Source organism: Phocoena phocoena, chromosome 5, assembly GCF_963924675.1.
Source record: "Phocoena phocoena chromosome 5, mPhoPho1.1, whole genome shotgun sequence".
NCBI classification, from domain to species: domain Eukaryota; kingdom Metazoa; phylum Chordata; class Mammalia; order Artiodactyla; family Phocoenidae; genus Phocoena; species Phocoena phocoena.
In genome coordinates, this window is record NC_089223.1 from 36137611 (window position 1) to 36165310 (window position 27700).

The 27700-nt window shown below is 40.2% G+C and overlaps 1 protein-coding gene across 2 annotated transcripts in view; it reads right to left on the reverse strand.

Annotated features, from left to right (window-relative positions):
• Window positions 1-27700, reverse strand: part of AFF1 (ALF transcription elongation factor 1) — a 121572-nt gene that overhangs the window by 19984 nt on the left and 73888 nt on the right. The window contains exons 5-12 of one of the 2 annotated variants that reach the window (XM_065877332.1): window positions 26066-26152; window positions 25100-25136; window positions 21458-21509; window positions 21188-21190; window positions 10208-10262; window positions 10045-10082; window positions 7583-7739; window positions 1356-2294 (exon numbers count right to left, since the gene is read on the reverse strand). In XM_065877332.1, coding sequence (XP_065733404.1) covers window positions 1356-2294; window positions 7583-7739; window positions 10045-10082; window positions 10208-10262; window positions 21188-21190; window positions 21458-21509; window positions 25100-25136; window positions 26066-26152 — 1368 coding nt within the window. The remainder of the gene's footprint in view (window positions 1-1355; window positions 2295-7582; window positions 7740-10044; window positions 10083-10207; window positions 10263-21187; window positions 21191-21457; window positions 21510-25099; window positions 25137-26065; window positions 26153-27700) is intronic. The other variant, XM_065877333.1, reaches the window with a different exon arrangement.

The window sequence follows — 27700 nt, forward strand, 5'->3', positions numbered from 1 at the left end:
CATGGTCGCTGAGCCTGCGCATCCAGAGCCTATGCTCCGCAAGGGGAGAGGCCACACAGTGAGAAGCCCGCGTACCGCAAAAAAAAAAAAAAAAAAAAAAAAAAAAAACTAAACTAAAAGTTATCAGGAACCAGAATACACCCTCTTCTAGCTGAAACAGCACTGCCAATTGGCACTTGATCCCACCCCACTGGACTTGCCCGCTGCAATTATGGTGGCAATACACACCCTCAAGTCTCATTCAACAAGGCGCTCCAGAAACTGTCGCCCTTTACTATTTGGTAGAGTCACATTATATTTTTAACCTAGTGGAGTAATCAGTCAAATCAGACACGACAGCAGTCTTCATGATCTTTTTGTCCTTGTTATTCTTAGCTCAACTTCCACAACTGAGTAAGAGTTTTTTATGTATTTATAAGACTGTTTATATTCCTTCTCAGCAGGCAAGAGTTGGCCCTTCTTGTGCCTTTCACTCTGAATCCTGGGTAGGTTGGCTTGGGAATGCCACTGCGGGGAAAACTCACTAATCTTTCACCATCAAGAAGCAGCAAAAAAATATATATCAAGAGCTCAATAATTCAGAATAAAGATCGAAAGGAGACTGTTCAAAAGTGTATATGTCCAAGTAACAAGGGTCTTAAATAATGCAGGGATTATTATTATTATTTTACTATGTTCATTCCTTAAGTGAAGCTTCCAAATACCATGATAAATGACAGATTTCAATACTTCACAATGTACCATAACAGCCTATATCACCCAAAAAGATGCCCTAACCATCTCTATAATAGCTCTAAACCTTTTTTTCATAATGCTCTGCTCATTAGTGAAAGTCATTAACAGGAGTCACAAATTCTAAATCTGGTGGTTTCAAATTAATGAGGTGTTAGGTGGCCATGAGTTAAAACATGGACATAATATCAGTATCAAAATGATCAAACTACAGGAGTAAAATTTAGTATATAGCACTCCTGTCAGTAATTCAGAATTCACATTTCAGTTCATGTAAGGTTTTAATTTCTAGGGCAAAACCTAATGAGCCAGGTGGTAAATACCAATATTATCACAATAGATAAAAACATACCCTTAATGCTATATTATTCTAAAGCAAGATATCCTTTTCAATGACTGCCTCATCTTTTTTTCAAACTAGCAAGACTTAAAGCAATCTGGCATTTATCAACACTTACCTGCAGTGAAAGACTAACTCTGGTATAGTCGCAAAGGCAACATGGAATCCAAAGATTTCCAGCCTCTTCTAAGACGATTCAGGGTTAAAATCAAGGGGCAAAGACAGCCCCAAGCCTGCAGCAGGTATGTTCCACACTGTACGGGAAGGTCAGCCTCCCACTCACCTTTCTCTTTTTGGCCAACTTGCTTGAGTTTTCTGAGCTTCTCTTCTCAGAATCTGCCTTCTTCGCTGCCGAGGGCTGTTTGTCTTCTGGTTTCTTGGGGCGGCTGCCCTTCCCAGGAGGCTGGGGTATCCGAGAGAGGAGGTCCAGGGTAATCTTCACCATCAAGCTTTGTGGGAACGGAGTGTCCCTGAGCGGGGAGAGCAGCTTGGTGTCTCTCAAAGGCACCAGGGGTTTGTCCTTGCGGCGGTCCTCCTGGACAACAACTGCCAGTCGGCAGCCACTAGTCCTGGCGCCGCCACTGCGGGCAGGGCCCTGGCTCTGGGTCAGGGGGACGAGGGCAAAGTGCTCAGGGCTCCTGTCCTCCGCCGCGTCCTTCGGAGGTGCCTTCGGGGGGGCCGGGGGGCCGCTCCTGTGCTTCTTCCGTTCGCTGGGGGTGGGCGCCACTGGCTTGGGCTCACGGCTCTCTGCGGCACGGGGCCGCCCTTTCGTCTTCACCTTGGGCTTGTCTTTGGAAGGCTGGTCTTTGGAGGCTTGGGGAGGAAGTCGGGGCTCGCTCTCCACCAGCAGACTGGTGCGCGCATCTGCATGCGCATCCGCATGCCCCGGGGCGGAGGCCTTGCCGGGCTTCTTGGGTTGTTTGGATCCCACGGTTTGCCTCTGTGGGGGCTCCTGTTGGGCAGGGGACTTCTGACAGCTCCTCTTGCCCGCATGGGGGCCTTCGGAAGGCACCCGGGGGGCTTTGCTGGAGCTTTTGAGGGGAGGCTCTTTGGACTCCGAGCGCTCGTGACCTCCGGTGGCGCCGTCGCCACCCTTGCCTTTACTGTCCGGGTGCCGGGCCGGGGGCACGGCGCTGCCCGGGGCCTCGGCGGGCGGTGCGGGCTGGCTGACTTTGGTCAGCCAGTTGTCCAGCTGCCATTTGTTTGTTGTCGGAGGTTCGGGCTACAAACAAGGAAAAAGAAGATAGGGTTAACTGACCAATAATGATACTCTTCTGGGTTAGTCACCCAATCCTACAGGACTGGCCAGGAGATGCAATCACTCCAAACCTAAGAATTCAGGTCCTTTTGACCCCCCTCTAATTATAGGTCAAATTCTATAACAATTAACTCTTAAAACAATCTTCCAATTTTTTCATGCTACAGGAATTTTGCTGTGGCTGACACTAGTAACAGACCATTACATACTGACCAATGTAGACCACTGGCAACTGCGGAGAAATCTGTGTAATAAATATTTTGTTCCACTGGTAATTACCATATAATTTAAACAGAATTTTCACATTTTGGCTTGTGAACTATTCTGTCAGAAAATGATAGGGAAAAATGAAGACTAAAAAGAATCTTTTCATCAAGGATTTTCAGAAGAAGGTCAATGAATAAGTCTTAGTGATTATGGATGGGTTTCACGCTTTATCCCTTTTTTTGATGTACTTGTCAATTGAAAATGACTTTCTTCAAGACGATTTCATTTCTCTTATTCACTTAAAAATATTAATACATGACACAGCTTTCAGTTTATCACAGAGACACTGTCTTCTGATTTTCAAATTTTACAACTGGGTAAAAAGAACCAAGTGAGGTCACATTTGCCAGCCGTTAGTCCCACTTGAATTCTTTAAAAATCAAACATGAAGTCTCCTGTTACAAGCAGTCTCTGAAATAGCACCTATTTTTCTAAGAAACACAGGGAGGCTCCAGAGCACACAATTAAGAGCGGTGAGATTATACTGATTATCTGTGAAACGCACTTGGCAAATAAACAGAAGTCCCTGACTTCTCCTGTTATCTTAACAGGAGATATCTTGTTAAAATCTTTGTTGCTAACTGACTATTGATGCATTGCACTCTCTCTCTCCAAATGGGATATTAGATCTTATTAAAACAATGATGAGGACATCTTTATCTCCAAATTCTACTATTATGTCTTGCACACAGTGGTGTACATGAGATATTTATTTGGGCTTTTTCATGGGTGTATTACTGTACCTATAAATTTTATGCTATTTGGGAAAATATTCATGCCTTAATAAAGTAAGTAATGATTACTTTTTTTTAAAAAAAGGACAGTATGTCACTGGCATGCTTCATGCTTTTAAGATCCTTTCTGACAGGTGGTTTGTATAAATGACTAAATCATTTCCACAACACAACAGCAAGTTAATCAAAGATATCTCACATGGGATTAACTGATTAGATTATTGAGTAAGGAGCTCGCTCCAGTAAGTGGATGATATAGGGAAGACTGCTAACAATTTTCCGAAGTGGAATATCCCAAACAATTCAATTCTATAAAAACACGCAAACATAATACGTTTAAGATATGTGGATATAACGTAAAGGCTTTGGGGCCAGGAAAAGGTTAGGTAATAAAACGATCAGGTAGCTAGACTAGGCTTTGTGTAATTGTAACAAAAGAGAACTAAGAGGAACTCTAAGGAACTAGGTAGGATCATACTTTGGCCAGAAAGAGGGCTACAGAATTGTGGGGTTTTTGTTTTTTTTTGTTTTTTCCCTGCTTAAGACAACATACCTTCTTTGTAGCTCCCTCCACTTATATCAACTCTATCCCCATGCTCTCATTTGAATTTCAGAGCAGGGAGAGAGGGAAGAAGGAAACTACTCTGACAAAGTCCCACATAATCTAAAACTGCATTCAATATTCTAACAAAACAGGATGGTTGTTTAGGGTAGAGAAAAGATTAGCACACCATACCTACCTACTTGTCAGACATTATTTCTTGAAAGACTTGAGGGCGTGGTAGTTCTAATGGTTAAATGATTGGGAACAAGGCATTAAGATGTATCATTTATATACTGGGAGACTGGGATTGATATATAAACACTATTGATCCTATGTATAAAATAGATAACTAATGAGAACCTACTGTATAGCACAGGAAACTCTACTCAATGCTCTGTGGTGACCTAAATGGGAAGGAAATCCAAAAAAAAGGGGATATATGTATACATATGGCTGATTCACTTTGCTGTACAGTAGAAACTAACACAAGACTGTAAAGCAATTATACCTCAATAAAAATTAAAAAAAAAAAATGATGTATCACTTATCAATCACCTCAGGAACCAAATACTTCAAACCCTTTCTCTGGAAAGGTATAGAGATCTTTCGCCAGGGCTACGCTGACAACTGCACTGCAATCAGTGACACTCTTGCTCTATAGAAGAGTACCTACACATTAACCAAAAGGGAAGGTCATTCCTGGTATAAATAACAGCCGCTTCTCCCCCCCACACCCCAAAACAGGGCAGTTTAAGATACATTTAGTAGTCCCTAAAGGAATGTCCTGGTTACAGAAATAAAACATATTTTCTTCTACTGCGGTACTGAAAATGTCCAGAAGGGAGGCCTATGGCCCAATTGCAGGGTAAAACTGAGTTGGTGTGCCCAGACAAGAGGAAAGGGTAGGGGTGATCCTTTTTGTATTCCTACTACAAAGATGTAAAATAGATAGAATTCCTTTAAGGTTAGGTATTATTTGGGTGCTGGGATGGGGGAAAGTTTTACATGAGGGATTGATAAAAAACAGATTTTAAGATGAATTTTAAGAGTGTAAGTGCTGGAGAGGATCAAGGTTTGGACTTTCATTTCTTCCTCAGCCTTTCCCCATGCCCCACCCTCAGCCTCCCAGTGCTGGATCAACCCAGACACTGCACAGAGGAGGTGCAAAAATATATGAGCATCTTAATAAATGTTTGACTGTATGTCTCTTTACTTCTCCTAGCTTCTTGAATTGGCAAAAGTTCGTGTATTCTAGAATGATTTTGAAAAAAAAGTTTTGAGCTATGCACAACATATGTCCTTTTTTTTTTTTGGTTTTTTTTTTTTTTTGTAAAACATCATAGTTGTTGTGAGGGAGTACAACTCCAAAACTTAAGAGAAAAGAAAAAAAAGAAAGAGAGAAGTAGCATGATGTAGTAGGAAAAAAAAATGGCTTCTGAGTTAAACGGCTATGGGTTTCAATCTTAGTGCTGCTACATCCTTACAGGTGAAAAGAAAGCTCCCGACCTTCTAGGGTTGATGGTTACATTATGTAATTTATGAAGAAAGTGCCAAGATCTTAGTAGATAATCGACCACAGTTGTTTACTACCAAAGAATTAGACAATGAATAGATTAGAAAACTAAGCAGATCCCTGAATAACAGAATAGAATCATTTCCCCCTGAACTTTACTTAAGCTGTAAAAGGGCGATACGTCCCATATATTCTGAAAAGCTGAGATTTACATGCTGACTCACTATAAAGAAGAGACTGAAAGTGGTTTTTCCCCAAGTTCACCACCAGCCCATTGGCACACATATAACATTTCAGGTCTCATAAGGTCACTGGACAACTTCGTCAAATGAATTTTAAATGGAGACTTAAGGAGCAAATTCCTCAGCATTAAAAATAGAATAAAGAAAAGGGTGAGAAAGTTAAAACTAGTAACTATGACCTATTATGGAATTCACGTAACGCTCAACTAACAAAGATTTACAATAATGCAGGTATTTATTTTAAAAGGAAAGAAAGGTTGTTAAATAACTTTGGGAAAAATGAAAGGTTTAAAATCTAGACAAAGACAAAAATATGCCTGAGGAAGTCAAGCCTTGGTACATAACCAACAAAACCATACTCAAGTCTAGATTTTCACATTAACACAAATATACAAATATGAGTCTATTTAGGAAAGTGATTTTAAAAAGCAAAGTATGACGGGAACATCATTTTTCATCTAAGAGTCTCTACATCTATTCTATTCAATAACCTCGTGAGCAACAAGATATAACTGCTTCATTAAAACAAACACTAGGCTAAATTTTTCTTTCAAGTTTTAATTATTCAGCCAAGTCTGTGCCATTTCCATTTTATTTGAATTGAATTTTGATTTAATTGGATTCTCTTGCTTATATCAGTAACCAAACAAGCATGCAGATTTTTCTTAGTGAATAAGGGTGAGACATAAAGCAAAGATCTTATGAACAGTAACATGAACAAGCACACAATTTCTCTGTAGAGCATAGTCGGTACCCTTTTCCCTGGGGCATAGAAAAATTACTTCAACAGCAATTAGTATCTCAGGAGAAAACAGAGAGCCCCCAGAAATACACAGAGTAGCTTCTAAAATCTGAAAGGCACTTCAAGTGCAGCTAATGCTGATCTATGTTTATTCACTCCAAAAATAATTACTGAGCACTTACTGTGTGCCAGACATAAACTCATATCTAACAACAGCAACAACAAAATGATACTCAGGTATTTTCCTCATCCTCCCTTGCCCTCGGACATGGCTCCTCAGTCTCACTACGTCATCTCCAGATGGATTTGGTTAATTTAATACTCTAGTGCAGTGGCCTTGCTTTCTAAACAGCAGAGACAAATACTGAAAACTTTAACGCTTTCTTAATCAGAAAATCTCATTTCCTGGGATTCCTACCTAAATACAGAGAATAGTTTTCTCTATATAAGCTTGTCTAGTTCACTAAAAATGTCTTCCCCAGCAAACATTTTACCCTGCTACTCTAAGTTTTGAAGACATTTGGCAACCCTGTTAGTTGTTACTACATTAGTTTTGTTCAACAATCCAGTAAATAGCGTAAGTTCTCCAGATACATTTAGCACTTGAGATTTTCAGTCTCTTCTGTTTATCTTTACAATATCTCCCAAGGGTGGGTGACAGGTAAGCACTATTCCTATTTTACGTGGGACAGTGGAATCAAGAAACACGGCCCTGGCAAAATTACATCGCCATCAATTTAATGCATGGCTTTTAGTGATTCAAAAATAGAACCTCTTACGGCTTATTTCTAGTTCACGTTCCTGCCCTTTGCTAAATCAGGCTGTCTCCTTTTGATTTAATTCATGCATTCCTAAAATTTCAAAAAGCTTTCTCATTAATATTAAAATGGCAGCCTACTGAAAACGATTTTTGTTTTTTTGGATTTTTTTCTCGAAAGAAGGTAAAAGAAAATGGGGTGTACATATTCTCAGTGAGTTGCTCTTCAAAACAGCTCTGGCAGCAACAGGGAAGAACCTATCGTTTTCAACAGGCGAGAAGACATCTCTCCCAAAGTTCCACAGCCCAACGCCAAGAAACAAGTAAACAGGAATAGCCAGCAGCGTGCATGGCGGCCGGAAAGCGCCGCCCCCAGGACGGAGCCCCTCAGGCAGCCCGGGCCACCGGGGGTCGACTGCGCTCCCAAGACGGCCCGGAGCAGACCAGTAGTACCTCGGGAGCCGGGGCTTCTCGAGGCTCGTTCTCCTCGCTGTCACTGGAGCTGCTCTCGCTCTCCGAGTCCGAGGAGCTGTCAGAGTCGCTGGTGCTCTCCGACTCTGCGCTGCTGGAATGTGCTGAGGCCGCGGCTGCCGGCAGCGCCTGCGGAGCGCTGCGGAGCAAGCGAGAGAGTCAAAGACCCACGCGAGGTGGATTCCTTCCCTCCCGACTCCCTTCCTTCTTTGCCCATTTTTCTGCTACTCGAAAGAAGGGGCCTCAAAGATTACCTAGCAGTACTATATGACCATGGCAGCCAGTTGAGCGCAAGCAAGGCCCATGGTGGCTCAAAACTCAGTGAAAAAGCCTTGCAACAGCTCACTAGGTAACTGCATAAAAGAAGCCTGGGGAATTTTTCTGAAGAACACTGCGAACTATGTAAATTGTAAGTGAGATGCGGGGTGCTTCAAATCAGGCGTGGACAAACCATGGCCTGAGCTGGCTGCCTGCTTTTCCAAATAAAGTTTTGTTGGAACACATTCACACCCAGTATTTTATGCATTGTCTGTGTCTGCTTCTGTACTACAAAAGCAGAGTTGAATAGCTGCAACACAGACTTTATGGCCCACAAAGCCTAAAACCTTGACTTTCTGACCCTTTAACTTTGCTGACACCTGCAATATAAAACCCAAAGGAGTTAATTTATAAAAGAACAGCCAATCCATTAAAGTCTTTCTCTATTCTCCATATGAGAACCAACTGTAGAGAAGTCAGAGACTGCTGAACACAAATGGGGTTCCTTTGGAAAGTGACCCCACAGGCAATCCACTCACACTTCTTGGGCAGAATGATAAAATGGGCCGTTCTTTATGAGTGGCTTAGGATCACGCCCAAATATCAGCTGAAGTAGAGAATAACTACTTCAAGTTTTCAGGATAGGGCAATAACTCTAGGCTTGTGAGAAAACACACAAGTGATCACACTGCTGGACACATAGAGAATTTCAAAGCGTATCTTAAAACCTTGCCCTAGATGGAATTAGCCACAGCAGTAAATCAATAACTAAAATTGTGAAAGCCTCCAAATCTACCCAAAACATTTTCAAGATAATAAATTTATTAACTATATTAGAATAACAAAAATTTATTAGATAATAAAGTGACTAGTTGAGACAATTTTAAAACAAACACTATACAAAAACAGAATTTTCTCATGTCAAATTTGTGGTAGCTGAAGAGCTTAAACCAAGTGATGGTCAAAAAGAGATATACTTTCAGTATTATTCCTGCCTCTAATTATCACCCCCCCCTTTTTTTTTTTCCTTTTATTCCCTCCTCCACTTGTCAGTTAGGTTACTTTGTCATATTTTCTAAGTCGTTACAAGCCACCAGGAATTACTGAACAAAATGGGAATTACTGAACAAAATGGGATATAAATAAGCAGAGCTTATGAATCCTTAAGACCTCACATAATTATGTGTGATCTTCCTCCACATTAACTATAACCTCAGCTATATGAGAGCAAGGTTTTTAGTGCTGAGCTTGTCTCAAAATGGATGACCACATCTCAAGGGAGTAAAACAACTACAGGGTAATTTAACTCTTTGTCCACGGAGGACAGGTATTGGCATATTAAATCATTAAATTCAGTACCAGAAGAAATGGTAAATAAAGGTAGTTCACATTGTTTCCATTTCTAAAAACGAAAGCATTACATTTTCTAAAATATGGCTAAGCTGTTTACAAAGTGGAAACAGTGCCATTTTCCATCATACCAAAATGTACTGCAGGTCGTCTTTTTTTTTTTTTTTTTTAGTATTTATTTATTTGGCTGCTCGGGTCTTAGTTGCGGCATGCAGGATCTTTAGTTGCAGCATGTGGGATATTTTAGTTGCAGCATGTGGGATATTTTAGTTGCAGCATGTGGGATCTAGTTCCCTGACCAGGGATCGAACCCAGGTCCCCTGCATTGGGAGCGTGGAGTCTCAACCACTGGACCACCAGGGAAGTCCCCTGCAGGTCATCTTTTAAAGCAACTGAAACAATTAGAAAATTCATATACCTATGAAGACAGGCACTATGGAAAACAATTACTAGAAATAATTCAGCTTTAATTTTTGAAAACAGAGCAAATCTGTCACTTTCATAAAAACACTGAGCTCTTCAGTATCACTTTTCAAATACTGGTTACATAATACTGATGAAAGTGATTTAAGCTTATTTTAAATGCTCAAATTTTACACATACAAAACTGACTAAAGATTTAGGTGGACGCAGGGACTCTCTTTCATAGAGTTAACAACCTCTCTAGGGCTGATTTAAGCTTCCAAAATATTAAACAGGTACTTTCTTTAACTATGATCATCCATCTCCTTCTCCCATGAAGAAGCTATGAAAATACTAAATAAGGCTGTAACTTCCCCATTTGGTAGAAAAAAGCAAACATTTTGTACAGATGGGGAGAAACCCAGACACAGTACCTTGGAGGTGCAGATGCGGACGGAGGCTTCTCTGGGGTCTAGGCATTCACAATAAGGGGAAGAAGGACCAGGAAAAAAACAAAAAACAGGTTAGGATAAGCGGCTCAGAAATGTTACATGGATTTAAATGAATTCCTGGTACTGTGGGGTGTACAGAACTTACTTGATCGCTGTCACTGTCCTCACTGTCACTGAGCTGAAGGTCATCTTTGAGCATGCTAGAACAGGCAGGGATAGAGACACTGTAGAATTTAAAATAACGTCTAACAACTTCTTTTAGCATGTAAACATAAAAAATATGCTTAATGAAACAAAAGAGGGGTGGGACAGGTATAACTTTTATTTATTCATCAAATGCTTTATTTTCTTGGAAATGTTAAGTTTTACAATTTTAACACAGAAACTAGTTCAGTCCAAACTCCTTATCATTTCAAAACTGAGTCTTTCACACGTTCTGAGCATTAAAAGCAGAACTACAAGTTCTACAAGTGATTTGTTGCCAGCCCTGAGACTAAGGGTCCCAGGTCCACACAAACAGAAGAAACAACAACAAAAATAAATAAAATAGAAAAATATACAATACCCTCAAATCATTTTCTTCTATGGTCTCTAACAACTCGAATAAATGATTAACCATTAAATGAGTTAATATTGGATGAATATCTGTAAAGTACTTAGAACAGTGCCAGGCACTTAAAAAGTGCTATATATGAATTAAATAAATACATAAAAATACAACTGTCACCAAACAGTGCAGTTATGTTACGTTTTTGTCCAAAGACATTATTAATATTGAACTTTTTCACACACACAAATATCTTCTTCTGGGTGCTTGAACACTAATCCGTGAAAAGAGTAGTAATACAAATAATACTGTTGTCTAAAAAATATGTTTAACCTTCCTGCTATCATTCAGGTAAAAATAAAAACTCAGTTCATGTCCACAAAGTTATATTAATACTTCTCTCTAGGCATTCAAGTTTACGATGAACCTAAATATTAAAAGCAAACATTTTCCAATCTGTACTTTGTTTACTCAAATCTTAGCCCCTTCCCTACCCCCTCCCCTTTACTTTTTCCTGGAGATATCCAACATCAAAGGAATGAATCTGTAATTGCTCCCCCCGACATCCCCCAAAATTTACAGGCATGACTCTTTGAGGAAATATTATAAGTGAAATTGGAAAAAAAAAAATCTGCTTGAGTATTACTGATGTTCCAAAAAGCAAATTATATTAAGAAGTTACAATCCTTCAGTATTTCTGAAAATACCTCTTCATATTCTGACCAACGATTTTTATTGCAAACCCACTACCTGCCACTAAAGTAAGCAGGCATTATTATTTTGGGAATCCATGGTAAAAATCACTATATTTTCTAGTGAAAATAAATGGTAAAACTTGGCTCTTTCAAAAAGACCGCCTACATGCAATGTTGTAATTCTGCCAAGGACTTATTTTCACCAACAAATGCACTAAAAACATCTTGTGATAAGTTTCTTTTAAAAAATAAAAACTGTTAGCTACTTGTAAATGTAGATCTTGCTCAACATGTATCTAGTAGAAGCTAAACTATTTTATCAAGGCTAGAAGACACAGCCTTTGGATGTACAACTTGGCGGCAGCAATCTTAATGGTGTACAAGAAGAAGTCACTCAACAGGTTTACTGCTAAAAATGCCTTGGCTGGGATACACGCAAGCAAAAGATATATCTTTGGAATAAATGTTAGGTATAATACAACCAGATAAAACAAATCTGGCAAAGTATATTCCATGTTAACCACCAACAACAAAACCACAGTAAATGGACCTCTTTATTTCTTAGTAACTGGGTTTGTTTTGTATAAAGCTGATTTGCCTTAATTTCCTGAAACAGCAGTGATCATGTAATTCAAACACACTTCCTGTTGCACGCAGCGGACTACTAAATACCTTGTAAGTTGTTTGCTTAGCTACTGAATGCCCAGTTTCCGTACATATACTCTCCTCAAGTGAGAAAATATATGAGATATGTTCAGAAAGTATATGTTCTGACTTTTAGCTCCACTTGCTCTTAGGGAATAGAAGGGACCATAAAAATGCTGTCCCAGGGCTTCCCTGGTGGCACAGTGGTTAAGAATCTGCCTGCCAATGCAGGGGACATGGGTTCGAGCCCTGGTCCGGGAAGATCCCACATGCTGCGGAGCACATAAGCCCAAGTGCCACAACTACTGAGCCTGCACTCTAGAGCCTGTGAGCCACAACTACTGAACCCATGCACCGCAACTACTGAAGCCCGCACACTCTAGGGCCCACGTGCCACAACTACTGAGCCCACATGCTGTAACTACTGAAGCCCACACGCCTAGAGCCCGTGCTCCACGAGAAGCCACTGCAATGAGAAGCCCGTGCACTGCAACAAGAAGCCCGTGCACTGCAACGAAGAGTAGCCCCCACTTGCTGCAACTAGAGAAAGGCTGCATGCAGCAATGAAGTCCCAATGCAGCCAAAAAAATAAAGAAACCCCTTATTCTGAACATCAAAAAATGGGGCAATTTATTTTAAAAAAACAACAAAAAAACCTTAACCAAGTTTTGTTAATACAGAAAATTAATCATAATTGCCATCACAATTTTTTTTTTAAAAAAAGGATCTGTATAGTTGGGAAATTTGTAATCTGATGACAGGTAAAGGTTTTATGTTTAAATGGATCAGTTGCTAAAAACCCCCCTACTGTGCCACATATAATTATATTTGAAGCCAAGCACATCACTAAATTACTACACTATACTTCATATATTATATTCTATATATAATAGACCGGTCTTTCAATGTCAAGATGACAAATTGCAGCACATCTAGGTGACCCCCTTTGCCCCCACTAAAAGAGAAGCAAATCTCTTAGATCTAGTCTCATTTATACCAATAAAACCTAGGTCAAGAAACATAAGACCCAAGGGACATATTCAACTGTAAGCTTTTCTGAAGCAGGATCAAGTCATTTTTGGCTTCATATTTTCTTTATCTAGAACTTGGCAGGTACCCTAAGAAGCTGGCTGAATGCACAGCATCCCTTTTGCTGAATAAGTGACAGTACCACATAGCTGTGCCCTTTATGCAATCTGAACTTAACAGGCATTGCTTTTACTCATAACCCCATGGGCTGACTCTGATCAACCCCTCACATTCTAAGGATGAGGAAACAGCTCAGAACAGCCACCTAACTGGCCTAAGATCATGAAGCTGGTATATGCTAGAGCCTGCATGCAAAAGCCGTTCCATCAGATACCATCTCCTTGCTCTGGCCAATACAGGACCAGTGGTTAGAAAACCTAACTGAGGGAATGAAATCTAAGTTCCAGAACCCACTGAGAGAAAGACTCTGGTTTAAAAGAAAACAGGAACTATACTGCTGGAATAAAATGAATACACTATTTTTCTCCTATGAAAGTAAATGAACTTTAAACTTTATATACTGTTTAAACTGGTTAAATAACTAATTTCATTTCCAAACTCCAAGCAAACCAGTTATTTCGAAGCATATGGCACCATATGGCTTAGCTTGGCACTGTTCAAAAGGAGACAAATGCTCAGGTAAAGCAACTCTTTGAACTATCGTGTAGGTTTCACATTTTACATTGTCAGTTAGGTAAACTTCTTACTTAAAGGTTACAAACAATCCTCAAACCCCTTTGTACAAATGCATTCTTCAGACAGCTGTTCTGCAAAGCTGAAAGAGCTGCACACAGGTTCCAGCAGGCACGCTTCAGCGACTCAGAGCCCAGTTGTTACTGTGTGAAGACACACCAGACAAGCCTTTATTGCTCTTCCATTCCTCCTTCGTACTGGGCTTACCCAGAGCTTCAACTGCCAATATTCTGTAACATCTCAATTCAGAACTCCAAAACTATTTCAATACACTGATTTCTTAGCTTAACGTTTCCTATGACCGGGCCATACCTTTTATTTGGAAAAGAGCAAGTGAAGGCAAGCTCATGGTACTTAACTTGCAGTTAATAGTCACAACCCTGGTATTAGATGTGCTCAAAATGGCAAATAAACTGATACCTACTTTTCAGAAACCACTAATGAGCATGTGAGAACGTACTTTCCTTTTTTTTTTTTTTGCGGTACGCGGGCCCCTCACTGCTGTGGCCTCTCCCGTTGTGGAGCACAGGCTCCGGAGGCGCAAGCTCCGCGGCATGTGGGATCTTTCCGGACCAGGGCATGAACCCGTGTCCCCTGCATCGACAGGTGGACTCTCAACCACTGCGCCACCAGGAAAGCCTATACTTTCCTTTTTTGATACAGGGCAGAAATATGGACTGCAAATGCTTTTTGTAGGAGATGATGGGAAGTGACGAGTTAGAAAGAGGGCTCCGCATACAATAAATTTTTAAAAATGAAAAAGCAGACCTTAATCCCTTATAACACAACATACAAGGGGGACTCTCCAAATGGTGACAGCACTTGGCAGAATTCAAATTCATGTGGAGACTGTCTACGGGAGATGGTGGACTAACAGTGCAGAGGGAAAAGTGACTTGGTACATGATTCACTGTAGTAAATGACCGAGCAGTTGATAAGGCAAAAATTGCAGCCAAAGGTATAAAAGATTATTTAAACTCCATGGATGAAGATTAGAAAAATCACAAGAGTATAAATGAGGGAAAAGTTAAAGTTAATAAATAAGATTAAATCATTAAGTACAATAAATAAGGTACTAGTATAAGATGACATACTGGACAACTAGAAAGAAAATCTAGAAAAATTATTGCTGAAAATTATATTTCTATTAAACATTGTTTATAGGTATTTAACCAAGTTTATGTGCAATGTTTTTCCTTCTACATTTATCCTGAGTACTTACTATATGCCAGGCCCTGCTCTAGACTTTACAGATACAACTCTAAGCAGACAGAAACCCCTGCTCTTGTGCACTCAGAGTCTAGGGGAGGGAGATAAATAATCAAACTATATTCTTTCTCAATGGGTAAGAAACCTAGGGAGGGGGAAGTAAGCATAAAAGAGAAAGGATGGGTGTGGGTTGTTCTTCTGGTTAGGGTAGTTAGGGAAGACTGTACTGATAAGGGGGTGACATACAAGGAGGGACCTGAAAGGAGGAGGGAGCACAATGCAGGAAATGGGGAGGGTGATTAAGGCACAGAAAAGAGCAAAGAGGCCAATGTGGCCAGAATATGTATGTGTGTGTGTGTGTGTGTGTGTGTGTGTGTGTGTGTGTGTGTGTGTGTGTGTGTGTGTGTGTTGGGGGGTATAGGAGAGGAGGTGGTGAGGTAGGCTATAGAGGGCCTTGGAGGCCTCTGCAGGGTGGATGAAAGGGGTGGGAATGGACGGGGAGAATATGAATTCTTGTGCAAGTAAACAACACCTTGCTGCTTTAGAAACCCAGCAACCCAGAGTGGGGGGAATGTACCAACTGCTTTCAGGGCTAATAAAAACATCTTGCTCAATTTTTCAATCTATGCTTAAATTAATCTGGGGTCACTTACTGTAGTAAATGAGCAGCGTGATTAAAAATGAGACTTAAATAGACTCTTAAGGACACCCTTAAAACCATGTTTTCCAAATGCAAATGAATACTTCAAAGCAGTCACTTCCAATAAGAATTACTCCCTAGCAGTTTTCAAATGTCTTCAGAGCCTGTAGCCCATCAAGGTCCTTTAAAGGTGGCAAGTATTATCTGCCTCCCTCTCGTCATTCAGGCTCCAGATCAAATGTCACCTTCTCCGAGGGACCTTTCCTGAGCCTCCCAGAAGTATCAACACCACCCAAAAAAAAAAAACAACCCTGCTTCCTCAAGCCTGTCTCTGTCACATCACCTAGTTTGTATTACATGCCACCTGCATTGAGTTACAAGGCATGGAAGACAAGGACTTTGTCTCACTGGCTGCTATTTCCCCAAGTACCTAAATCAGCACTGGGCACACAGCGTGTATTTAATAATTATGTACTGAATGGATGAGTGGAAGCAATTTTTGGAAGTATCTCCAAATAGCCTGGCATCCAGCCCAGAGGCCAATATTTATATAACTGGGGTCAAAGCATGTTAAAGAACGATGAGAATGACTTTTCTTATGTAGAACATAAGCAAACCCATTTACGTAACACTTACTTATTATAAACCAGGCACTTGATAAATTTATTCTTCTTGTCCATTTTATTTGACCTTTGGTCTAAGACCAATCATGGAAGTATATGTTATCCTAAAGGGGTGCTCCCAGAGTAGTTCAAGCCATCATTTAAGAAATATATATAGCTCCAAGAGGAATACTTTGAAGAAGATGATCTTCCAGCACCTTAGCAGTATTTTTATAATTATTTAAAACATGCTTCATTTCATAGCCTCACCAAAATATCCCTTCAATATTATGCAAGTTTATGGCATAAATTTGTATACAGTGTTAAGTTAAATACTGTCCTGCAAGGGATCCTAGAATATTGTCTCCTAAAGCCAGAACCCCAAGAATTAAACTGACTATTCCAAAAGACTATAATTCTACCATGAAAGGAGGTGATTCTGCATTTGGGAGTTTCAGCATATTCTAAATATTGATTTAATGTGTCCTAGTAACTGTAATTCTGAAATAAGCAGATTAAACATTGCACATAATGACCATTTGTTTGCTTTTACCTAAGCATGAAAATTTCTTCAATATCCAATATTACAAATTCTCATTTCTCCATAGCATGGCTAATAGTAACTCACTAAAAAAAAAACAAAAAAAACCAGCTATATTCCTTATTCTCTTTCATTTTACACTCTCTACTTTTTCTCTTGAAAACAAACAGAACATTTCCTTCTATATCTAGATTAATAAAATAGTTATGAATACCAATAACTTTGGATTCACAATCACTTGTTAAGTTTGGAGTGAAAATAAAGTGTATCTTTTTCCAGCAATGCCAGATATTTGAGAACTGAGAATTATTATTAACAACAAGATCTCCATTTACATTCTGAGAAGCTGAAGGTTTAATGTAGACCTACAAATGTATTACTGACCAGCACAAATGTTTGTTACTTGTTTTCAGAGGAGCTGAAGAACTGTTAATAAGGGATAGGGGTATAATCTCAAGGACAAATAATTTATAAGTTTTGCCCATTAGGGTGAGCTCTGCTACTTCAACCATACATTTATCAGCAAACAGCACTTTAAGTCAGAGCTGTCAATTGAAATAAAGATCCCAGGTAAGACACCTTCATATAGCACTTTTTAAAAAAAATTATAGTTGATTTATAATTGTTGTGTTAACTTTTGCTGTAGAGCAAAATGATTCAGTTATACACACACACACACACACACACACACAATACACATTCTTTTTTATACTCTTTTCCATTATGGTTTATCACAGGATATTGAATATAGTGCTCTGTGCTATACAGTAAGACCTTGTTATTTATCCATTCTATATATAGTAGTTTGCATCTAGCACAACTTTTAAAAATAAGACAAAAAGAACTACCTAGAAAAGTAAAAAACTTTTTTCCTTAGGTCAAATATGATTTAAACGAACAAGCAAGGCATTTCTTCAGACTTAATTCTCGGACATTTCAGCTGACACTTGTCCTGATGCGATGATTTTATACTGCAGTAAACTGATAGACTGGGTCTTCCTTAGTTTTTTAGCAAGATATTTAAAATAATGCTTTGAGCAAAAGTTGAAAACTCAGGCTCATTTAAAAAGGTATCAGACTCTTCCCAGCCTTTATTAACTTTGCACCATTCCGTCTCGTCACACTTCCAGGACAATCCCAATCTTCACATCCAAATACTTCCCTCATTTCAAAAGAAACTTCCCAAGTAAGTAATAAAAATTCCAAATTGCTATAACTGCTAATTTCTGTCTCTTAGTCTAAATAGGTAGTGACGATTTCTGAAGCAAAAATAAGAAACATAAAGGAGGGCACCATCTAGTAAGGACTTGGCAGTTTGGGGCTAGGGTAGGGGATGGGAGGGAGAAGGAAGTTAGCCACAATAATGCCCATCAACTGCTCTATAGTTTCTAAAACATTAACACATTATCCCTTTTGAGAGGTTGGCAAGAGCACTGACATTAGGACACTGTGTTTGACTGTACAGAAAGGGAACTATCCACAGTCACGTGAAGGACGTAATAGCTGTACAGAAAAAGGAAATACTTTGGTACTTTGCCCTGAGAACTCAACAGACCCAAGTCGTGGAAAGGAAGAGGATTCCAAAGCTAGGAGCCCTTAAACCAACATTCCCCCCGCTCAAACTTAGAGGCAAATAGCACTGGATCCCTAGCTTATCACTTCCCTGAGGTACCTGGTAGAAAGAATTCATCATTTGATAATTAACTAGAGCTTCAACTACAGAGATTAAAAGTAACAGATTTAGCACATTTCTTTCACACCTACATCCTCTACGAGCTGGCTAACCGTCCCCTGCCCCCAAGTCTGGACAGATGTGAGAGTTAATACAGACTCTCCACAGTTTATTTATTCTCTAGTGCCAGGCCCCTCTTTTTCCCTTTTATATGTACTGCTCTGCTTCTGTAAGGAGGCCCAAGTACTAGTAACTCTGAAAGAAAAAGCAGTAAGACCTATACGGATTTTTAAAACCGAAGTACAAATGACCCTGTAATTAACATTTTCTTTCCTGACATTCAAAGTGCATTAGACCATCTCCCTGCCACTCTATGTGACATTCAAACAGTTTAACTGCTTGTCAAAGAACCCTAATGCTGACACTAGATCAAATTAACCTTCGAGCACTAAGAGATGTGCCATACTAACTCTAAAACAACGACTGTACTCTACAGATTAATTGGGACACTGCTTTCATCCAAGCTCCATAAAAGTGATTTCTTTTTCCCATAGGTACATTTCATTTTGGCACTTATCAATACCACCAGCCCCACCACACACAACCCTTCGTATCCACCCAGTCTCAGTATTACCTTCTTTTCTCTATCCCTCTTGTCCTCTTCACCTGTACTAGGCCCTACTTTCATTCCTTCTCCAAGTTTATTAGGATCAAAACAAATATTCTTTCCTAGGTAATTTTTTTTTTAATTTGGTCACACTGCGCAGCCATGCAGGATATTATTTCCCCAACCAGGGATCGAACCCAGGCCCCAGCAGTGACAGCGCAGAATCCTAACCACTGGACCGCCAGGGAATTCCCTCTAGATAATTTTTTTAAGAGAATTTTTTTTAATTAATTTATTTTATTTTTGGTTGTGTTGATTCTTCGTTGCTACGCACGGGCTTTCTCTAGTTGAGACGAGCGGTGACCACTCTTCGTTGCGGGCTTCTCATTGCGGTGGCTTCTCTTGTTGCGGAGCATGGGCTCTAGGCGCGAGGGCTTCAGTAATTGCGGCTCACTGGCTCTAGAACGCAGGCTCAGTAGTTGTGGTGCACGGGGCTTAGTTGCTCCGTGGCATGTGGGATCTTTCCGGATCAAGGCTCAAACCTGTGTCCCCTGCACCGGCAGGCGGATTCTTAACCACTGCGCCACCAGGGAAGTTCCCCCCTCTAGGTAATTTTATATAGGGTAAACCAATAGTTTTTATCTAGAAAACACTACATATGTCACAATATATGCGCATATAAACTTGCAGGCACCTCTGACTTCAATGGTTTAACTCACTTAAATCAGGAGAACCACCCATTTCTCTGAGTAGCAAAATTGTCACAGAAAATGGTCCGAATCCCTATCAACTACCTCGTCGGAAAGCTGATGAAAGTTGGTGTGGGAGGCTGCAGCTTTGGCCTGCCCGGGCCCAGATCAGACCCAGCTGCCTTTCTTCCTCTACACACACTTCCCAGGGACACAGCCACTTCCTCCCTTTGGTGCCACTGCTTCCACCCGCTCATTCCTCAGGGAGCTCCTCCTTTCTGTTCTTATTGCCAAGTGGGATGCTCTCAGCTCCCCTTTCCTTGCTGCCCCCGCCAAAGACCATCAGCCGGGGCCTCTTATGGTCTAAACAGCTTTACTATCAACCATCACAAACAGCACAAGGTGTAAACCCTTGGGGAAGTCACAGAGAGTCCACACAATTATTTTAAGTGTGGTCCTTGGCACCGTCCTGTCTATTCTCCACCAGGCATCAGATAGATTATACTTAGAGGAGGAGGTAGCTGGTTAAGCTAAGTCGGTGATTCTAGACGTTCAGAACTCAAGGGTAAAAAAATTTTTTTAAACAAAAAGAAAGGGGAAAAAAGAAAAGGCCAAAAAAGAAACAGGCAAAGAATAACATAGGGTTAATTTTTTTTTCTAGTAAAGGACAATAAAAATAAGCAAAACCTCATCATCAGCCAGAACCACAAATGAAACACTTTTATTACACATACAAAAATCCATCCTTCAAACTATAATAAACTTATATTTTTAAAAATTTTTTATTTTTTTGTTTTTGGCCATGCCGCACAGCCTGCGGGATCTTAGTTCCCTGACCAGAGATCAAACCCGCACCCTCCACAGTGAAAGCGCACTGTCCTAACTACTGGACCTCCAGGGAACTCCCAATAAATTTATCTTGTTAACAACAACAACAACAAATCGTTATTCTTTTTTTCTTACTTTGCTGTGGAGATGTGAAAACAATTACATCAAGGACTTGGCACTTAGGAATAGTGATTTAACCCCGTTCGATATTCAGTCACGGTGAGGAGATAAAAGAACCTCTTTGCCTCAACTGTACAGTTTTTAAAATATTCAGTCCACAGCAACACCCCCTCCTAAAATACACGGAACAAATACTATGCCTTGAAAATAGAAGAAAGCTGGAGCTTGAACCAGAAATCCTCAGAGACTAGCAACTCTGTGTTAGTAATTGATCAAATACTGAGGAGAGAAAGGCCTCCTCACTTAGTCCCTGAACCACTGCTAGTCATGAAAAGAAAGAAATACTAGTTCAATATCACCAAGAAATGACAAATTGGGTCAAAATGCTGGTTTAAAAATCTTTACTATGTAGTTTCAACTGTTCCAAAAACCCAAAATATATCTGGACTTACTTGGCCTTAATAAAGCACAGCTGGGCAGTAAGACTCATTCTTTATTAGTTAAAACTAGGCCAAAAAAGTGGCAGAAAGTCTGAAATTGTGCACATCCCCCGAAATTTGTTTCCACAAGCTAAAACTATTTAAGACTGAAATTTATAAAGCTAAAACCTTCTATTTTCCACAGTTAATACGTAAATAATGGCTCAAATGCCTTTCTTTTTGAGAAAACTCCTTAGCAAAATCTTAAGGTTCCTAAACCTTCAACAGGAGAATTTAATCCAAATAGAAATGTTGGTCATTTCTTCCCTTTACACTGCAGCAGTATTTTATGAGTCATTACTTGAAAGCAAGGAGGAAAAAAAATCTAAGCAACAGATTTACATGGGAAATTACAATGTTATATTATAAACTTTTAATAAACAAAAGAATTTTACTTACGATGTTCCCTGCTGAGAATTACTGTGGGTTTTTGAAGATGTATCATATTGTTCTGTGAGCGAGGGAAAAATGATCAGAGGAGAACAATGACAAATTCATGAGACCGTTAGCTATAAATTCCTTCTTTTTTTGCTGTCCCCCCACTTTAACCTAAACACTCAGTATACTTAAATTATGTCAACCAGAGTGCTATACACTGCTTATAAAATAACATTTATGTTACGTCTAGAGAGAGGGCTTGCACAGAACTGGAAAGCCCTAAAAAGAGCGAACACACTTTGAAAGCGCCACCTGGCATGCCGACCACACTGCCATGGGCAGGAGACTCTCCTTGCTGTCAGCTGGCAGGGCTCCCTTGTGGAAGCACTAGGATGGGGCTGCAGTCACCCTCACCTGGTTTCACGTCACGTATCTATCCGTGATTTGCTAGCACTCTCTTTTATAGACTCTGTCTTTGGCCCACTGTGCTCCCACCCATCCCCCCACTATTCAACAGCCCCCATTCGTTTATTCAACTGCTATTTACCAACTGCCTATTAGACACCAAGATGTTCAAGGCATCTGACCCCGTCCTCGATGAGCGTACAGCTGACTGAGGGACATCAAACAGGCACGTGTTATCTACAACCCTAGGCAATGCAAAATCAGCACGAAAATCAATCATCTAAATGAACTGTCCCAGGAATCTACAGATTGGTCACTCTGTTGGTCATGACAAAAGAAGGCAAATTAGGAAAGAAACAAAATTAATTGTGTCACAAAGGATAGGTGAGATTTTGACAGAATGACTGCTGGCAAGAGGGAGATGAGGGTGGGGAAGGCCTTCAGGCAGAAGAGACAGTGAGCGAAGGTCGAACATGGGAGGAGTTGAAATGGTACAGATTATGCGAAGGGAAGGCTGGGGTGCAGAGTGTGTGGTGGGCAGCATGGGGGGACCAGGGAAGTCAGATCTTAGAGGGCTCTGAGTGCCACAATAGGATGTTAAAACTTCAGTTGTCAGGGAATGAGACAACTCCAAAGCACGATGCAGCTATTCCTCAGAAAGATTAACCTGCGGGTGCTACCTGATGTAACCTAGAAAGGAATGGGAAATGTTAAGTGTGGAGGCTGCAGACCAGCTGGGAGGCTGTGTTTGTCTAGGCCTGAGGTAATACGGACCTGAAGCAGAAGGGGAATGGAAATACGGGTGCCTTTCAGACAGGGGTGAGGTGAGTGACCACTAATGTCATGTGGAGGCCCTTGAATATTTGCAATTAAACGCTTTATCCTCATGGTGGCAGCAGCTCTTATATGATATTTTTAAATTGCTTGCCCTTCTGGCTAGCAAGCTAGGGCTGGCACTACAAATTAGAGGGGCTAAAGTACACTCACATGTACTCCTACACAGTCATCTTGACCCGGTCCTAAGCTCAACGAGGCTCTGGTAATCCTTAGGCAGCCGTGTTTTTTGCACATGCGAACATAAATACTGGGACATACAAGTAAAATCCCTATACTTCATTCTCTACAGACTGTCAGCTGGCGGGGCTCCCTTGTGGAAGCACTAGGATGGGGCTGCAGTCACCCTCACCTGGTTTCACGTCACGTATCTATCCGTGATTTGCTAGCACTCTCTTTTATAGACTCTGTCTTTGGCCCACTGTGCTCCCACCCATCCCCCCACTATTCAACAGCCCCCATTCGTTTATTCAAAAAACCACAATTTTTCAAGAAATTTGAATTATCTTGCTGGGCATACTTTGAGAAATATATGTCACACTCCACTTTTCTGAAAGCTTTATCTGCACACACTCCATTCCTTCTTCATCCAACATACAACCAGACCCCTCCAGGATCCAACTAGGCCCCCCAAAGGCCACATTCTCACAGAGGTAAAAAGGGTTTCCAGCAGCAGCATAAAAGGCCCCAAGGTAAGTGCTGAGCCAAGACCTACAGGAGACCTGCCAGTGTCTGAAAACTTCCCATCAGGGCAAGGAGGAATCAGCCTACACTAGTCCACAGGCCTGGAGGGCCACCACCCCTGGCGAAGAAAGTGTTTACCAGCTCATGTTCAACTATATTTTGCTAAAAGGAGAAATCAGACAGTTTAAAGGATTACAGGGTCTTTCTAAACCAGGAGGTAGCAATCATGCAAGCTGTAAGTAATTCAGTGGAAGGCATATAATCTGCATGACTGGCAGCCCTAGCAAATTTGGGGGTGGGGTGAGGGGCAATAGGTAAAGGAACGCACAGCAATCCTGCCCACAGCTGAGCTGGTGACCCACCTGCAGACTTATGCCACTTCACCTGTTATCTATCTTTGGATAGGCTGCCAAGATGTTGAGGAAAAAAGATTTCCCAGTCTCCCCAATACTGTGCAAGATGATCAGGTTTATCTCTCTGCATTTGGGGGAAATTTATTTACTTTTATTATTATTATTTATTTTTGGCCACATCACACAGCATACGGGATCTTCATTCCCTGACCAGGGATCGAACGTGCGCCTCCTGCAGTGGAAGCACGGAGTCTTAACCATTGGACTGCCAGGGAAGTCTCTGGGGGAAATTAGTTAGGAGTTATTTGCAAAGTCTTATTCAGTACTTCTAGAGCAGAGGGCAGCAAACATTTTCTGTAAAGGTCTGATAGTAAATATTTTAGACTTTGCATGCCATACCTTGTGGCATAATAATAAACGAATGAGCACGGCTGTGTCCTAAGAAAACCTTCTTTACAAAAACTAGCTGTACAACAGATTTGACTCTCAGGCTATAGTGTGCCTATCCCTATTCTAGAGGAAGATTATTTCATCTCTTGTTTTTCTCATCTTTTTTACTCTCCTCATATCCTTGCAATTTAAACAACAGGATAATCAAGGGAAAAACACAAGTGAGGAAAAAGACTAAGGTGGAGATATTTCAAGAAGAGTCACCTCTATGGAATATCTATAAGCAATCTTCTCCCAACACATATATGCACACCACGCACCCTACTTTGGTCTCCCTATCCTTTGAAGACTAACACTTCGTAACTTGGGCACTCACCATATGTTGATGAACTAAATGATTGCAAATACACCAGTCATTTTTGTAAGGCCTGAAATGCCTTGCATGTAGTTGGGACACAAAGAATTTAATGAACCGAGAGGTTACTGATAAAGAGAAAGGCTGGATCCAGTTAACTTTCTTCTGTTTCCCACTGAATTCTCAAGTATTTACAATCCATTAAAAGGAACCAAAAGAAGAATTACATGACAAGTACATATAGAAGGTCTAGAGAAACTATGTGCTCTCTTCCTTATAAAAATTTCTTGGTTTTGTTTAAAATAAATACAAGAAACACACAAAATACCCCAATCTATTCTTATATACAATTCCTGGGTAACAGTGCATTTAGAGTCACTCTCAAGATATTTATCATATGTGAGGTAATACCAAATTATATTTTATTTGTTAGGTACTTTACTAAGACATCTTCGTTAACTCTTTGCAATAATCTGAAACTCCACCTAAAGAACAGCTTTATGTTTGCCCTTCCTTCCTATTCTTTAACCGTAGGAAGGCTTCATCTCTGCTGGGGCATTTTTCATTAATGTTTTCTACATTAAAACAGTAAAAACATGCTTTGTTCTCCAATGCAATAATCAGTTCCACATATTTACTTACTTTGGTTTAGGGCTGCAGAACTGATATGCTGAGAATCCTAGAAAGAAAAATAAAAATCTCTAGTTAATAAAATATTAAGGTTTATAAATCCAAGATTGCATCACTGTTAAATCTGATAAATATTGATACATCTAATTTTTAATAAAATAGGTTGTATTGCTTCTGTTGTTTCCTAAAGTTTATTCTTCCTTTGGTGTCAAGGATTTTCAACACAAAGTATAATGTTTTACCTTAAAATCAATAATATTAAATTACATTTTTTGAGAAAAAAACTATCATTAGAAAATATGTAAAGTATCTAACATGGTAAATTCTGGTTTGGGTAGATAAAACCTCAATGACATCATGGAAAAGAAGAGTGATAATATATTAACAATGTGCATGTGTAACAGGCTGGACTGAACACAGATCTGAAGGTGATATTTCTATATTCTGAATGTTATCCAAAAGTAGAAAAGGCGAGGGGACAGTGTTGTTAATATACTGTTCACAAATACTTTAACAGAAATGTGCAAGTAGGCAGTTCACCTTGCTATTAAAACCATCACGAATGCAGCTGATTGCATTAAACTTTAAGAAAATGTCGGAGGTATGACAAGTGTAAATGTGTACCTGTAACGTATCTAAGTCCTGAACTAGGAAGCAGACACCCTACCTCACTTAATTCTCCTGTACCTCCGTGTCCCTCTTCTAAGGTAAAGAACCTCAAAAATGAATTTATTGTAAAGTCCTGAATACTTTCATAAGCTACAAAACCCTATACAAATGTAAGATGTTCTTACTGACATAACTGGAGAGTGAAGTATTTGAAAGCATTAGGAAGCACTTTAGTAGCTAAATTAATTGCAATATTAACCTAATCTCTAAAGAGTTCAACAAATACTACTTGATTAATCTGGCACACAGTGATACTTCACACTTGTCACTGGTGTGGATGCAGTGCCTGCTAGACTTGTAAGGAATTACCTTTGCAGGAAAAGGAAATTTGGAGGGCTCAGCTGTACTAGGCGTGTGTATTGCTGTCAAAGGTGGAGGCCATGAATGGGTCATTTCCTGGAAAGAGATTTGGAACGGGAAGAAAAGGTAAATTATAAATAGAACATTTATTGCTATTTAAGTTAACTTTTTAAACTGAATGTAGAGTGGAGTGATGGTAGATGAAAAGTGAAATCTTAAAAGTTATTTCATTTACTTTTTAAAAAAGCTCCTACTTGGTGGGCTATGTTCAAAAGCTGAAGCTCTCCAACAAACAGAACTGAAAAGAAATCAGTTCGAAGAAGAAAAACAAGAGCATAGAACAGGAATGGTCTTAACACTCTGAGCAACATGAAGCATAAAAACGGTAGTAGGTATTACCAGAGCTTGTGTAACTATGAAAACTCAGTCCTGTCTCAATGCTTTCTTTCTCTCTCAGCTTCTTTATTGCATTTCCTGGAATTATTTAAGTTCAAAGGAAGAAGAACTTTCCTGTTTGACTTAAGCAAACAAGTAATTCAGGTCACTTGTTCCACTTGGGAGAGTTTTAATGGATTTGACCCTTCCCTGATACACATTATTAGTACATAAGAACTTCTGCAGAGAAGGCCTTAAAAAGTGACCATCCCTTTTCATTAACAGAAGTTTCATTTCTATTCACTGTTTTCATGGAAGCAAGATTTCTATATCTTCCCAATTAATATATTTATCTTGACATGAGTTCTTTTTTCTAAGCACATACACTTGCTGGAAAACAAAATGTCATATTAAAGGTGTCTAATCGCAAATATGCACACGCACACACACTTTGTTGAAGAGCTAAAATGGCACTGGAGATTAATGTCAGCCCCTTCCTTTTACAGCTGAGAAAAACAAGGTCTAAAATGACAGGATCAGGTCCCCCAGGAAGCCAATGGCCTGAAAGCACAGGGAATGGCCCCTTTGCGTTGGAGTCTGAGAGAAAGAAGTCCATCCCTACGTGTGTCAGACCTGCCAGGCAAACTGGCTTAAGATTGACAAGCAACCCTCCACCAGCACACTGGGGACCCCAGATAACACTATGTTACCTCACCTGTACAACAGTGTTGTTTTTTTTTTTAACATCTTTATTGGAGTATAATTGCTTTACAATGGTGTGTTAGTTTCTGCTTTATAACAAAGTGAATCACTTATACATATATCCCCATATCTCTTCCGTCTTGCATCTCCCTCCCTCCCACCCTCCCTATCCCACCTCTGGAGGTAGTCACAAAGCACCGAGCTGATATCCCTGTGCTATGCAGCTGCTTCCCACTAGCTATCTATTTTACATTACACACTGTGCTTTTTTCCAAGTGCTGACCAACCTCTCCATCACCACAGAAATGCCATCTGATCCTTGCAACAACTGGAGTTGGAGCTGGGCAAGCATCCCCATTCCCCACCTCTGCACACATCTTCCCTGCCCTTCCCCACAGCCGCCCTCTGGGTTGCTAGAACCTCAGAACAGACAGAAATGACCTGGCACAGTGACAAGCAAAGTAACCGATGCTGGCTCGAGTAATTTTTGTTAAAGGTGATATCATGCCCTTGCTCACCTGACTAACCATCTTTTGTTCAGTACAAAAGAGGAATTCTATACTAAAG